Source organism: Saccostrea cucullata, unplaced genomic scaffold (genome assembly GCF_032062105.1).
Source record: "Saccostrea cucullata isolate Sc308-1 unplaced genomic scaffold, CSIRO_AGI_Scuc_v1 ctg993, whole genome shotgun sequence".
Taxonomy (NCBI): domain Eukaryota; kingdom Metazoa; phylum Mollusca; class Bivalvia; order Ostreida; family Ostreidae; genus Saccostrea; species Saccostrea cuccullata.
The window spans coordinates 1-15,689 of NW_026940528.1; the positions used below are offsets into that span (position 1 = coordinate 1).

The following is a 15,689-nucleotide window of genomic DNA, read 5'->3' on the forward strand; positions in this document are numbered from 1 at the left end:
TCTGCTTGAAAAATTACTTCTATCAATATGTCCTCTACCCTGTGACCGTCTAGATCAACGTTCATTTTTTCTGTAATGGACTAAAGATAGATTAAGAAATATGCCGATTTTTACATACTTGACTTTACGAGAACATGAAATTCTTCTGTTGGAATTGAAGCTAACGTAGCACATGTTTGGTTTAATGTTACAGTTGATCCGGGGATGAAAGCGTTCATTCTGTCACTGTTTGGACCATTTAGGTATTCTAGAAACAATATTTGGATTTGAAATTTACAAACGAAATGAATTTTTTGAAAATAAATTATCATTTATGTGATGTGGTGATTTTCACAATAGAGTTATCTCTCTTTGTTGTCATACACTTTTTGTCATTAAGGGGAATTTCCACATCTATTTTTAGTAACAGAAATTCTGTTCAGCTAAAGTGTTTAAGATTTTCATTTAAAATAATTTTTGTCATTGTCATTTTTCAAATAATGCTGGAAAATACACAAAAGGTTTTGGTTAAATGTATTGTTTAATATTTTGATAATTTCAACATCACTTCCTGTGATCACGTGACTTCATAGTTTATGATTTTGCACGAAATGTTTCGCGTTATGAAGGCTGTTTCAAGGTTGAACATTGTTGAAGCTGAATTCTAACTAGGTGTACCAACTGTTGTACAGTATCTCTGTGGTCGATGGTGACCTTGACCTAAAGTTTATGCATTGTGGCCCTAGTTGGACACACTGTCAGTACTGCCATTATCATTATCATTTGTAATACCATATTACTTTAATAAACCTATAAAAGAACAAATCTGGTTATCATATTTATGTAACATTCTTAAAGTAGTAATTAAAAGAAAGAATAGGAATTACCTCCTTCAATGTAATAGTAATAGGAATAAATGGTTATTCTCTTCATCAACTGACAAAGGTAAGCATCAAAGTTTGCCCCAAATAAAATTAAAGGATTGTTGGCCCTGCAATTATAAATGGTAATGATGCAAACATCAAGTATGCGTAGTTTGAGAGAGACGAATGACTTCAAGAACGTTTATAATACTTTTTAAAAGAAAAGAGATAGTACTGAAAACTCTTGTAATTCCTTGTATATTCTTAAAAGATCAATGATTTCCTTTGATATGGAAACTCTAATCGTAAACAATTTTTTCCATGTCTAACTTAATCCAAAACCCACCAGCTTTCAAGTTGGATTCATTGTCATGTACGCGAATGTCATTAGTGCAAAGACTTGGACATTTCAATACAAGGCCCTACATTAAACTTATCTGTGTATTGAGGTACTTAAAACTTTTTAAGATAAATAAAGTTGGCCACGCAAGGAATTTTGATATTTTTTCCAAGTTTATTTGCTTTCTAACGGCCCTCCAGCAGTTCTTTCTTCTCACAGAATGGACATTTTTCGGCCTATAACCTTTTCTTTATATTATCAAACTGACTTCAGGTCCGTTAAGAGCATCCATAATTTAAAATATGCTTACCATTTCTTATATTTCTCTATCAGGGAACATATACTAGTTTCTGAAATAATGCACTTTGTGTTAAGTTATCGATAAACTAGTTAAAGACATTTTGCATACTTTGACACGACGTAGTCGCCGTCTATTAAGAAACAGGTCCATGTTGAACCCCCGGAATTGTAATATGAGTAGTTGTAACCTGTCATCTAATTGGTTGTGTAAGTCAGCTGACCTTTATTGCTGTCAAACCAGACTCCGTTCTGAAGGTTCACAGGGTAGTTGCAAGCACAGTCTGAAATTTATTTAATGAAAATATTTATGATTATATGCATAGTTTTTCAACCACCTAGTCAGAAGTAAAAGCAGTTTTGTGTGTTAAGTATTGTTTGAGTTAAGATTTTGTATAAAACTAAAGAACTGCGAACGATAGCATTATTCTCCCGCCTACTGTACCCCCAAGTCAATTTTCATATTCGATGAATTTTTGATATTTTTTATAGATGATAATATGGTTTTTCATAAAACAATACTTATTTGGGAAAACAAAGAGAGATAACTCTAAAATTTTGGGAAAACGTGTTTCTTTTACTATAGAAATCAACGGAAAACGGAAAATATTTTTAAAACATCTCCTCCCCCCACCCCGTGTCACAAAAATTCCTTTTTACAGGCAATATGGACTGTTATTTCACAACTTCATACCAAAACTTTTTGTGTGACACGGGGGGGGGGGGGCATATGTTTATTGACAAAAAACGACAAAATGCTTACTTTCCACCAATTCCAAAGCGATTTAAAACGAAACATTATATTTTATTAATATATTCATGTTTTATTTATTTGCCTTAAACATAAGAGAAGATATAAGGAACATTTAATCACATCCAAGACTATTTCAAAATATGGTGATGCCTGAAAGTTCGATTTCAATGGAAATTTTCGTGTACCCCCCCCCCCCCCCCCTTTTCAAGCGCTAGAGGTGTGGCAAATTTACTATTTAGCGCTGGTTTTATGACAATTCATAAATTTCCCTTGAACTGTTCTTTGTATTAAACAAATAATATATTGACAAATTGCCATTTACACCCCCTACTAATGTGTTCGGAACCTTTTATTTTTTGATGTTCTGCACATTATAAAACCCGATGAGTTCAGAGTAGCTCTACAGCGAGATAGGGTAAATTATTCACGGAAATGTGGCTAGGAAGTGACATGCACGTGGAGTCATGGTAAACAGAAAAGTTATGTTGCGTTTCAGTTTTCACCACCCTATAATATCTGTAGAAATGTACTTTAATCGATCTCTCTTGAATTCATTAAAACTTAAATAAATATTCTCTATGATACAATTTCTGCAGTCATGAATTAAAATTTCCTTTAGGACAAATATTCTTGAATGGGAACTGGGACTATGTTTTTTGGCGTCAGATTAGCAAATGAGGCACCAACATGACTTTCACTCACAAATCAGCTGAATGAGAATTACATTATGGGTTACTACGAATACTACAGGAATTTTACTCTTGAAAGAAAAGGTATATCTTATGGCGATCGGAAAGGCACAAAGACCAATTTTCCATCCATTTCGTAAATGAAAAGCATTCTTTTTATTAAATTGTATTATTATCGTTTTACAAACAGCGTGACATTTTGCTTGATAGGGCGTGCTAAACTTTTGTATGCTGATTATCATTTTACTCATCGATTGGATGTTTGATTTCAATGGAATCAATAATACTTTGCATATGAAACACAGATCCCAACAATACCACTGACAATACTGACCAATCGTAAAGAATCACATGTTTACTTGCATGCAGTAAACAACAATTACACGTGGACGGACAAAGCAAGTTTTACAACCTATAATGATGATATTGATAGCTACATAGTACAACAGTAGCAGAGTAGCCTTACTAATTCCATTCTCTGAATTTTCTTATACGTATATAGAACCATCCGGTCAAATTATAACAAATATAATAATACATGTTTTTTAGGACAGAGAACGGGCTTTGACTGACCACGTGTTGCTGGTGAGTACAAATGCCGCACTGGTGAACAATCATTCAATGTGATTGGCCAGTATTTTCAGGATATTGTATTCTGAGTTTCATATGCAAATTAGTATTGATTCCATTGAAATAAAGCATCCAATCGATAAGTAAAATGCATCCAATCGATAAGCAAACTGTCACGCTGTTAGTAAAATGATATTATTTTACAAACAGCGTGACAGTTCGCTTGATGGGGCGTGCTAAAATTTTGTGTGCTGGTTATCATTTTACTCATCGATTGGATCAATGAAATCAATACTAATTTGCATATGAAATTCGGAGTACAACAATATCCTGATAATACTGGCCAATCACATTGAATGGTTGTTTCCCAGTACGGCATTTGTAGTCACCGGCAACACGTGGTCAGTCAAAGCCCGTTTTCTCTCCTCCAAAAAGCATGTATTCTATTTGTTGTGATTTGACCGGATGGGTTTTTTAAATACGTATTAAGAAAGTTTAAAGAATGGAATTAGTAAGGCTACTCTGCTACTGTTGTACTATGTAGCTATCAATATCATAGGAAGTAAAACTTGCTTTGTCCGTTCACATGTAATTGTTTATTCAATGCAATTGGTCAGTCTTGTCAGTGGTATTGCTGGGTTTTGTGTTTCATATGCAAAGTACTATTGATTCTTTTGAAATCAGACATCCAATCGATGAGTAAAATGATAATCAGCATACGAAATTTTTAGCACGCCCTATCAAGCAAACTGTCACGCTGTTAGTAAAACGATAATATTTTACAGGACATCAGACGATATTCAAACAGACTATACCAATTTCCTATTTACTGCCAATTTTATTTATAAAACCAGTTCCATTATATAACCTTTGATTGGGCCAACCTTAACCACGTGTCTTGAATTTAAATCACAATAACATTAGCAGGGGTGATTTATATTGAATTAAATGGTTGCAAAATGCAGGCGAGAATCGATAGTTAGCGTGCGTATTTCTTTGACATATATAGAGTGGAATCATTTATGTCTTTGTTATTTTTACATAAATTGAATTTTAATTACACTGTGGCACTTGGAGAACGCAGTAGGTAATGGCATAAAAAAGATCCCTCCCAACTCAGTGGCCCTGAGTGCTGAGAATAGGGAAAAATTGGCAGCTCTTCACTGGCAAGTGATGGCGTCTCCACATGAGTGCAAAATTCTCGAGAGGGACGTTAAACAATATGCAATCAATCAATCAATCTTAAATTGAATTTTCAATAAAGTGAGTTCAACATAGCTTTACAAATTCATCTGTAATGCATTACAGATGAGTTTGTAAAACTATGATGAACTCGAAGCAAGCAAAGTGTGCTAAATATATTTGTAAAAAGCAAATGTTTACGTATGTACTGTATTATAGATATCGTCTATACAACTTCACTCTTTAACTTGAACTTTATTCTCATAACTGATAAAACAGTGAAGAGAAGATATGTACAGTATGATGGACATGAAATATTACATGCTTGACTTTATTGCTACAAAGAATTCGGTAAGTAACATTAAATAGCGTAATGCAAATGCGAAGAATATGGTGTAATTTCTTTTTATCAAAGCTTTTATCATGTTTTCTAGTAACGCCTCGCAAAATTAGAAGGAAAGAGTGAAACAATATTTGTCTTTGTCTACACAATATTTGTTTCTCCTAAGTAACAGTCTTTTTTTCTATATTTTCTGTGTCTATGATTACATGAACACAAATAACATATTCAAAAACTAAACAATAATTACTGAGTATTAAGGTCATGCAAAAAAGTCTTGTAGAAACCGTAACGGTTGAAGTTTACGATGAATAAACGTTTCTCTTGCAAGATTGCATGTCTTCTTTATTGATAAATTTTACTTTTGTAAAGGGCTTATCAACTATTTTACAATGTTTTAGCTAAATTTTTCACATTTTGTCGACTCGATTAATACATTTGAACTTGAAATAAAACACAAACTTTACTTTCAATTAAAGGCTAAATTGAATGACAATGAGAAACATTCAGCTTTTCGTTTTCAACTTTCCATATCTAACATTGATATTCCGCTATCATCTTCGTAGCGTTTATCTCCTAACTTATTCGATACTCAAGATCATGTTCTAAATGCGGTCTTCTTCTTAGGTATCCGATCCATAATAGCCTCAGATTCAATGAATTTGAATGCATAGCAGATATATATTGGCTGAATATTCAGTATGTGTAGACATAATCTTCATGTTTTTCTATATGTAAGAGTGGAATGTGTCCTAAATCTTTACCTTGACTCCTCCTTTAAGAGTTATCCCCCTTTGCTTTTAATCAATAAATTTCATTTTTTAAAAATCTATCTGGTGAAAAATTATTTTTAAATCGTTTTTTCTATTCTTAATAATCATATGCATCATTTCATCATAGTATTTTTTGATATTCATAATATTTGCATTTTTATTTTTAAAAATTTGCTTTTTCCCATTGACCTCAATGCATTCTGAATTAATTAATTTCTGCTCAAGTAATTATGTTTTTGAAAATTTCTCTTGGTAAATCGTTTTCTACTCTAAACTGCTTTGAATTAGTTTCTGAGTATTTAATATAGGATGGATATTTAAGATTAGAAAATTATGTCCTTTTATGGATCGGATATCTTAAAATCAATTTTTGATTTTACTGGGATTTCAACGACTTCGTTTAAAGTCAACATTTTGGAAATTCTATACTTGTTATAATGACCCAATATACGAATATAGCCTATCGCTTGCAACTGGTATTGATGACGTGTTTCATAACAACTGTTTGGCCTTTGTTTTTATAGTAAAATATTACAGCGAAATGTTCTGTCCATCTGATCAGTACACAGGGTTTACGGCGGGTTTTATCAATCAAAAAGGGATGCTTTCTACTCCTAGGCACCCGATCCCCCTTCTGGAATTTCTAGGGATCCATGCTTTCTTCACTGTTTACAGATACGTTTTTCTAATTTGTGAGAGTATTTAGACACAAAGAAAAAAAATACATTCTCTTCAGTTTTCAGCAAAAACACTCATTGACTGTTTTAAGACTTATAATTTATGGGATTTTGGTTCCTTTTTGTAAAAATGTTATCATTTTTTTTTTCAATTTGATGCGTCATACCTTGTTAAAAAAAATCTTTACAGTTCACGTCAATTCAAGTAGTGTGATAGTAGTTTTGAGTTATGTATATTCTGAATTCAAAATTTGATCTTTCTCATAAAGTGCTCAAAAAGATCACATAGTGAAACTTCTGATAAAAGGAAAAAGGGAAAGTACTGACCATATGTCTCCCATATATCCAAACAAATCTTAACAATTCATTCTGTGTGTTCCATGGAAACTCTGAACAATTTTGTGCTATAAATATATAGTCGGTTGTTACACTATATATGATGGAAGATAAAGTCATATATTGTTCAGAATGAATAAAAATGAGAAAAGAAAATGCCCACCTCTTTCATCACATCTTTTATTTTAATAAATTCTTCAAAATTGATTCTATTTAAAATAAGCTTAATCATTACCCGGATTCGGTTGATAAATGGTAAATTGTTCAATTCGACATGGATAAAATACCACAAACTGAAATATTTTCCAGCTTTATAAATCCTTTTTAAATCCCATTTACTTCTCTTACAATTTATTATTATTTTAACATAATTAATTAACCTACCTGATAGCAGTAACAAATTTCCAATAAAAAATATAAACACAATCACATCGAAAAGTCTAATATACATTTTCAATATAATGTTCCAAATATTGTTTGAAATTACAATGTCGTAAACGTTATTCTAATCCTGTTTTAATAAATATAATCTCCGAAAAATGTTACATGGTCGAAACAGTAAAAAAAAATTTTAATACGAACATATATTGTCATGTGCTTTTAAAAAATTATTTTGACTAAAAAATAACAGAGAATCGATTTTAAACGAGTGAATACCATGTGGACTCAAAGAAAATTATTTCTAAATTAGCATAAAGGTAAGTGGTTGTTTTAAAGACCTTAAATATTCTACTATTCTGATGGCGTGCAAGGTTGAGAATAAAAATTACTACTCGGGTCATCGCTTATATATTGAAGAGGATTTTAAATGTTTTGCAATTATTTAAGACCCTTCTTCACCTTATTATTTCATTTAAGTGTTCCATAGTAAGTCACATCGTGAGAATTTATTTGCAAAGTATTGAAAATGTTACTCTTGTCGTTAATGACTCAAAGAATATCTTCATGATTTATACATTCTTTTTTTTTAAATGTTTAAACACTCAATGTCTTTTGATTTTTAAATATAACAATTTACCCATTTGCTGCAAGTAGCACTGTAGATGTTGTCCATAGCAGGAAAAATCTTTTTGTAAATTCTGAAAAATTAGACGATATGTTTTAAGAGACTGCTATCCTTTACAAAAAAATTGAATCTGGTTGTAAAGCACCATTTCATTTCTTTTCATCATAGAAACTGTATTTCCTACGTCATAGTTCCTTGGGTCGACGTCAAAATATATCAACTGTCTGACATACATGTTTAGTAAAATGTTGTACAATTTAATGTCATTTTTAAGAGCATTAATCTTATTATCTTTTAAAAGTTTACTCTTTTTTATAAACTACCACGGATTTTATGAAACGTTAACTATTCCAACCTAGCAAATACTGTTTTACTCGGTTAGCTATTAAATTTAGATTCTAATACTTCTTAATAAATATCAATAGATCTCATAAATACAGATGCTTTTTGCTGTAAATTCTAACTAATATGACGTAGTTAGTCCCCTACCGATGAAACAAGGTTATCACCTCGTCTGTCTGTCCGTATAACTGTCCCTTCGTCTGTCTGTCAGTCTGTCCCACTTGGTTTTCTGCACATATTTTCTTAAAGATCAGGAAAATGCCCCATGTATAAACATTTTTCTTAAACGAGGTAAGCTATTGACAAACAAGTCGATAAATCAAGAATATCAACAGCCTCGTTTAAAGTCATAATTTTGTATGTCCTATGGTCGATACAATGACATTGGTAGCAAATGCAATCTATCAGTAAGTCGGTGCGGGTGACCGGTCAACAAGGGATATTTACTCCTACATGGCACCTGATTCCACATCTGATATTTTAGAAGTCTGTGTTTCCTCTACTCTTGATTTGAATTAAGACTCCATGTTTTTTATGGAGGAGTGAGCACCTTATGTCGACCTATCATATGTTAATATTCTATCAGGATCGAATTACTATGTTACATCTACAACAGGACATTCTGAACAGTATTATGATACAAATATAACAAAAGAAATATACGAAGTTTACTTACTTTATCTCTTAAACATTAGTACCACATACATCCACCGGACTGTCATTTCAAAAACTATAAACATGCAAGCAAAACAGTTAATTTTGGTTGGTTTATCAAAAATCAAGTGCAGAAACCAGTACTTTTTTTAAGCTAAAGTGAATTTTCCGTACAATTCTAAAAAAGACATATGAACATAGGTATTTACTATTTTTTCTTGCTTCAATAATTTCTATATACATGTACATGTTGAAGCATTTGCCTTACTGTTTCATATTTTTGTAGAAAGTAGTCATTGTCTTTCAGAAAGCAGATCGATACAAATAACGCGGAATTGAAAAATGTTATATCTCATTTTATTGGTTATATAAGTTAATTAACCTTATTACATACTCCGTTGTGAAGGTTGGACTAGTGGTTGCACCATGAAGCTAAAAAGTAAGAATTCTTTGAGAATTATTTTACTTTTAAAAGACCTTTGATACATTAAGTCAAAATTACGATAAAACCATTTTAAGAAAAATATAACATGTACCTGCATAAATCAATGAATTTATCGTCCAACCGTGAATATGAAGTCCAATTTATAGTTAGCAGTTGGTCGATTTCTGTTCAGCATTACAGCCTTGGGGTGTATTAAAAATGTAATGTCCAAAGTGTGTTTGAAAGTGTCTGAATCTTTTTTTTTTTTTTTTTTTTTACATATTTTTAGCCAAACATTTTGACAATGCTCACAATGTCCCATTACACTTATTGAAATTGTTATTTTTTTTCTGTGAGAAACTAGTTGTTTTAGGAAGTGAACTTTTTGGAGAAAGTTCCCGGTAGCTGGATGCTAGTCCATTCCGGATAACAAGGCACGTTGGTTTAAAAAAAATCATTCTACGTTTTTTTTAACACTGAATTAAACTGGCCTTTTTTTTTACATATAACATTTTAAATTCTTTTTTAAACGTTTTACTCGTATAAAATTAAAATGAGTTTTTCCACTTTATTCTTTCAATATAAGCGCTGCACACAATATTGCACTACGAGTGATTTTTTTTTGTACAGCATGAATTAATTTTTTTAACAAGACAAATATAGCTTTGCATACTACCTAGAATTTTATTAACCCATTAGGCTTTCCTGATATTTAAGTATTTTTGGCCCGAGAGGGTCGTCTGCATTTGGAAATCTCCAAATTCAGCACCTTTCTTCTTCCATTTTTTTTAAATTTAAACTTGAGTGGATTGACTCCCATCCATCCTATCCCCGACCAGGCGGCTTCGAAAACTATGGCGTGGGAGGAAAAGGGGAAATGTACAATTTTATCCGGAAGTAACAGATCGGTATCTAAGGTAACTGATAATCATACTTACAACAGGCTACTACAATGAAGAAAAAATATCAGAAAGGTAAGGAACATCGAACTAAATTGACACAAATAATTAAAATGCAGTACTTAGATTGTTAATTAATATACATTTACTCATACATTTCTCTTTATTTCTGAGAATCAGTTCCTATTGGTCATGTTCTCAGCTAAATTTTAAATCCTTTCTAATTCTAAATAATACGCTTGTCATGTATTGTTACTTGCCAGAATATTTTTTTCCATGCTTCAACAATAAAGAATACATGTATATTAAAACAAATTTTAAATTGACCAAACTCCCTATGAATCTAAAAATACATGTATCTGTAATCTGATAATGACTAAAACATTTAACCCTTTGCAAACACATTAGCTTTAATATCATCTTTTTAAAATTCTTCATTTCATTAATTTTGTTAATCATATTTTGCCTTTAATAAACTGACGGTATTTAATCTATTATTTCTATTTGCTTCATCAGATGTTGCTTTCTTTTTGAATTGTTCCTTTTTTTTCTTATCTATCTCTTCCCTCCATCCTATTTCAAGCTAAATATTTGGGAAAGAAATAAAACAAGTTTATTTCTCATTAATCATTAGCAAAAAGTAACCCTGTTCCCTACCATATGGTGTCAAGGTGTACTTAGAACCCCCAGATGGAGCCACTGTGGTGTTTTGTCCTGGTCCACAACTTCCGCTCTTCTCTACGACTGTTACAGTAGTTCCTGATTGTGTTACAGCCTTAAATTTAAAAAAAGAATAATTTCATCGACGTTATTCTGACTTTGGACTTTAACCAAAAAAAAAAAAAAAAAAAACTAGTACTTTTTTTTCCTTCTTTCATTGGTTCTATGTTTAAAATGTTCTGTTTATCTTAAGTTTTTTATTCAAATATTAAGAAAGTAAATACTTACCATACAGGTAAAACGGAAATACTTTGAATTATCCACAGTACCTGGATTCACTACAACAACGTAATATGTAGACCCTTTTGTCACATAGAACACACCATAAACTTTTCCTTCTGAAATATCGTAATAAGGCTATTTATGGCGCGAAGTTTACTGCATGTGTTATTCACAATGTAAAAAGTCGTGTCTGACAAAAACTTGAAATCCTTGCTTCAACTTTTGTCTACCAAAATTTTTTATCGGTTCAACGATTCTCGATTATGAATCTTTTGCCACATTAATTTGCGATTTCTCTCTTAATTTTAAACCAGTGTAATTTTTTACTGTTGTATAAAGTGTTTAAATTTTCATTAAAGGATTTCAAAAAGTCGACAAAAACTTGCAATTAATTTTATCTTTTTTAACATAATGCCAAAATTAACATGAGTTGACAGTATTGTTGTCATAGGCATAAACATGAAGCTTGTCCTTAAATATCCACACAGTCTATGTGCAAATCTCATCGAAGAGCTAACATTTCTGAGATTTAAAGATACAAAAACTATATGAGCACAATGTCCATGTGTATGAACTCACGAGAATACGCAACTACTGAATTGCACTGTGTCATGTTGAAGGTCATGGTCGTTCGGTTATTGCAGACGTCCCAGACAGATCCTGTACCACAGGAAGAAACACCAGCAGACGTGACTTTGGTGTACTCAAATGTGCCTAGCAACGGTGTTGGCAGCCATTGTTTGACGTCTGCCATATTTGCTGCAAGAAATAAATATGAGTCGTACAACAGTGCGTTTAGATTTATGGGAGAATAAAAACTTGGCTCGTTGAAAAATGAACTGAATATTTAAGGAAGATCACCGATCTATCTAAGGAGGGATGTTAGTTCGCAGAAAATCCACTTTTCATCGGTTTGGTTCACTTTCTAATTTCTTAAAATTAATTTTTTATTAATTTTTAAAATTACAAATTAAACTAATAATCAATTATTCGGGGTTTTTTTGTTGTCACAGTGAAAGTAAATTTAATAGAACATGTCAAATAAGACTTATAACAACAGTAATCGAGTTCAGTGTGTTTACCTTTTAATAAAATATCGTTACAATACGAAAAGAAATATACTTGACTTTACAAGAACGTGAAACTCTTCTGTTCGTATTGGGGCCGACTTAGCACACGCTTGAGCTAACGTCACAGCTGATCCCCCATAGAAAGTGCTCATTCTATCATTGTTTGCATTTCGGTGGATTTCTAGTGCAATAAAGCACAAACTCAAAATTTTAATTTAAAATTCATCAACTAAATCACATTTTCAAAAAAAAAAAATGGATATAGAATACAATAATTATTATTTCTAAACTAGTTACTTTAATGGAAATAATTAAAAATAATCAACTTCTGTACCAAATACATATATCTGACTGTTGGCCCTGTAATTGTGAAATAAATTCGTTTTAGAATAACGACAATCTTAATTATTATTTCTAAACTAGTTACTTTACCCTATTAAAAAATTACCTCCTTCTATGTAATAGTAATAGGAATAACTTGTGATTTTTGTCATCAGCTGACAAAGGTAGGCATCAACTTCTGTACCAAATAAATATATCTGACTGTTGGCCCTGTAATTGTGAAAATAATAAATAACGATTTGTTTTATCGCCAATAACGACTGATTAATCTTCAAGAGCTTCATTACTTTCACTTCCAAAAAAAAAAAATATTTAAGAAATTAATTTTTGTTTTAAGAAATTATTTCCGCATTAGAGAATGGTGTGTGAATATACCCAGATAGTCGAGGCATTTTGTAGGAAATAAAAACGAGATAAAACTTTGAGGATTTAAAGAAAATCTCCAGATATTAGACGATTGCTTCTATGTTTATACTGTTCTTTTTATTTAATTGGTTTTATTCTGCTAAGACGAATTTTTAAACTCCTACTTATGGGCCTGATAAAATGGTTCATTGAAAAAAAAAAATGTTCATATTTATAACAGCTTTCAACAACGTCTTATGCCTTTTCCTATGTCAAGAAACTTTTTTTTCAGTTGAGCAACAAATGCTTTTTATGTAATACGATCTTATCTCAACTTTATCGCAACGTTACTAGATATAGCTGTGCAACTTGCACATAACGATCTAATTAAGTTGCTGTTAAAGGTACAAATCTCCAACCACAATAATGTTCTTGGTGGCCCATCTTTACAACCATTTACACAAAACTCATATTACTTCAATTTTTCATAGGAGGTCCATGTCGTCCAATGCTCTGAAGTATGTTTTTGTTGTTTGCCTTAAAGTGCGGACCCATTTCGTATTTTACATTTCTTTTATTTGTACTCAAAATACTGATGTCTTTTGATACAATAATTATTACATTACATGACGTAAGATTCATAAAATGCATACAACTCAGGTGGAACATAATCTTTTTTTTATATCAAGTGGTCATCAAAATGAAATTAGTAATATGGGTAAATCATGGGTAAACTATTTTAGAAAGACTGACTGAAATGTGTATACTTTGACATTATGTAATCGCCGTCCCTAAGGAAGCAAGTCCATTCTGAAGTCCAGGTTTGGAAAATTGAAGAGTTGTACCCTGTCATTTTATTGGTTTTATAAGTCAGCTGACCCTTATTGCTATCATACCACACTCCATTTTGAAGGTCAGATGGATAGTTGCATGAAGAGGCTGAAAAATACTAATCTTTTAATATATTATTTGATTTTTAAATGGTATTCAACGCCTTTTGTTAAGATTACACCTCAATCATTTTAAGAAAATTATAAGTATTGCGAGCATAAATCAACGAATTGGTAAATTTACATATTCTATTTATAGTAAAGTCTCTTTAATTAGCATACCGATTAACCTTGCTGTTTTTGTTGTTGTTTTTTCCCTTACAATTTAAAGATTAACTTTTATTCACAATCTCTCCTAAAAGCAGTTTTTATTTTCATGATGTATGTTCAAACGTTGACGCAAACGTATCCGAGACAATAATGTGGATATTATTTATATTTTTTTGGTTTCATGGTGTGATCAATCGATTGGCTTGCGTAGTAAAGGCGTTTATGCATAAAATCAAGCAAGCCAATCGGTTGATCATCGCCATTAAACCAAAAATCTGACAGTTATTCCTTATACTTACATGCTCTGATTCTGCAAACTCACGTGCTACAAGCCCGCTTATGTCTCTATTTCTCCTGCCCCACGCGTGACTTTTTTAAACCACGCCTTTAGATGAACCAATAGATTTATATTGCAATAAAGTATTTTTGACTATTTGTAGTTTTATCTCAGACAAAGACATATTGGAAATGTAAATATTATTAGGCACGTTGTTGTCTTCAATTTGCTTGTAGATTTGAATGATAGGTATCATCTGTTTATAGTATCAAAGACATTGTGGCTGAAGTTTTCATTTAATGTTTTTTGTTGAAAGTAAGAAGGATGTCTCTCTTTAAGACAATTTTACTTGATTCAAGCATCTTGCAAACCCCCTTTTTTATGAAGTGTTTCCTCATACTGACAGATGCTTTAAAAAGGTAGGACCAACCTCTCTTTGTTCCTGACTATTTCTCGATAAAAATCGTCATTACATCATGCATATGTTAACAATAAAATTTTATATTTTATCACCAATTCGACATTTTGCATACTGGGTTGAATTTAATTTTTTAAAAAACCCAACACAGTAGGCTTAGTTGATAATCTATAAATGAAAACCTTTTATTATGTAATTTATTACACTATGCCTATTTGGTGTGTCGGAGCATGCTCAAAATCCGAGATAAGATAAACATGTTTCTTTTGCAATTGTATTTATCTATTTAGATAACTTAAAAAAAAACTCCTATACAATGTCGATAAAATATCAAATTTTACAACATGTATTAAACTGATTCATCGACATTTTTTTAAAATAAATAAATACAATGTTGACTTTTGTTGAATATTTTTCAAGAATACTTAAATTAGAACGATAAAAAGTAACCAACCTGCTTCCAAAAATAACACCCCGAAGGAAATTAAAAACACAACCACGTTTATAGGACTCTTATACATTTTCCATAAGTTTCACAATAATGATCGTTATGCACATATATAGTTGTGTTGTGATCCAATCCCAGAAATAGTCTGGTAAGAAACTACCATCAACAAAGACCAACGAAAAATATTATGTCTGCTGATTAAACTTTATATTTTATATCTTGAATCTGAAAGTATCCTCTTACTTTGGCATAATGTTTAAGTGCATACTCAAGTGGACTGTTTAACTAAATACATTCTAGTAATCAGGAGCAGACCAAATATAGCTCTTAAACATCAGAGGTGGGGTCAGGTGCCATGAAGTAGAATGCATCCCTTTCCAACTGGCCACACCCGCCGTTAGCTCTCGAAAACCCTTCGCTTCGATTTTTATTTAACATGGTTTAATTGCTGATACATTTGTAGAAGAAAATTGAGATTCAGAAGAGAAAGCTTTGCATAGCTGTTTACGTTATATGACATATATCTTCAAAAGCATTGCAAAAGATAATAAAGACACAACGAATAATAAATTAGTCATTATACATTTATTGAATACCTTTACCGTAAAAAGGTAATCATTAA

At 31.6% G+C, this 15,689-nt stretch overlaps 1 protein-coding gene and 1 long non-coding RNA gene across 2 annotated transcripts; both read right to left on the reverse strand.

Annotated features, from left to right (window-relative positions):
- Nucleotides 1-43: 43 nt before the first annotated feature.
- Nucleotides 44-9,477, reverse strand: LOC134255563 (uncharacterized). The gene is made up of 5 exons (XR_009989577.1): nucleotides 9,197-9,477; nucleotides 7,819-7,879; nucleotides 1,592-1,763; nucleotides 867-970; nucleotides 44-247 (listed from the first exon to the last, which is right to left on the reverse strand). It is a non-coding gene; the product is annotated as an uncharacterized LOC134255563 (long non-coding RNA).
- Nucleotides 9,478-10,138: 661 nt separating this feature from the next.
- On the reverse strand, nucleotides 10,139-15,139 carry LOC134255564 (uncharacterized). Its single transcript, XM_062738095.1, has 8 exons — nucleotides 15,074-15,139; nucleotides 13,592-13,763; nucleotides 12,586-12,689; nucleotides 12,190-12,318; nucleotides 11,647-11,826; nucleotides 11,074-11,183; nucleotides 10,783-10,900; nucleotides 10,139-10,173 (listed from the first exon to the last, which is right to left on the reverse strand). Exons 2-8 carry the CDS (start codon nucleotides 13,675-13,677, stop codon nucleotides 10,139-10,141), a joined length of 762 nt encoding a protein of 253 aa, XP_062594079.1. The 5' UTR covers nucleotides 13,678-13,763; nucleotides 15,074-15,139.
- Between the last annotated feature and the right edge of the window lie 550 nt (nucleotides 15,140-15,689).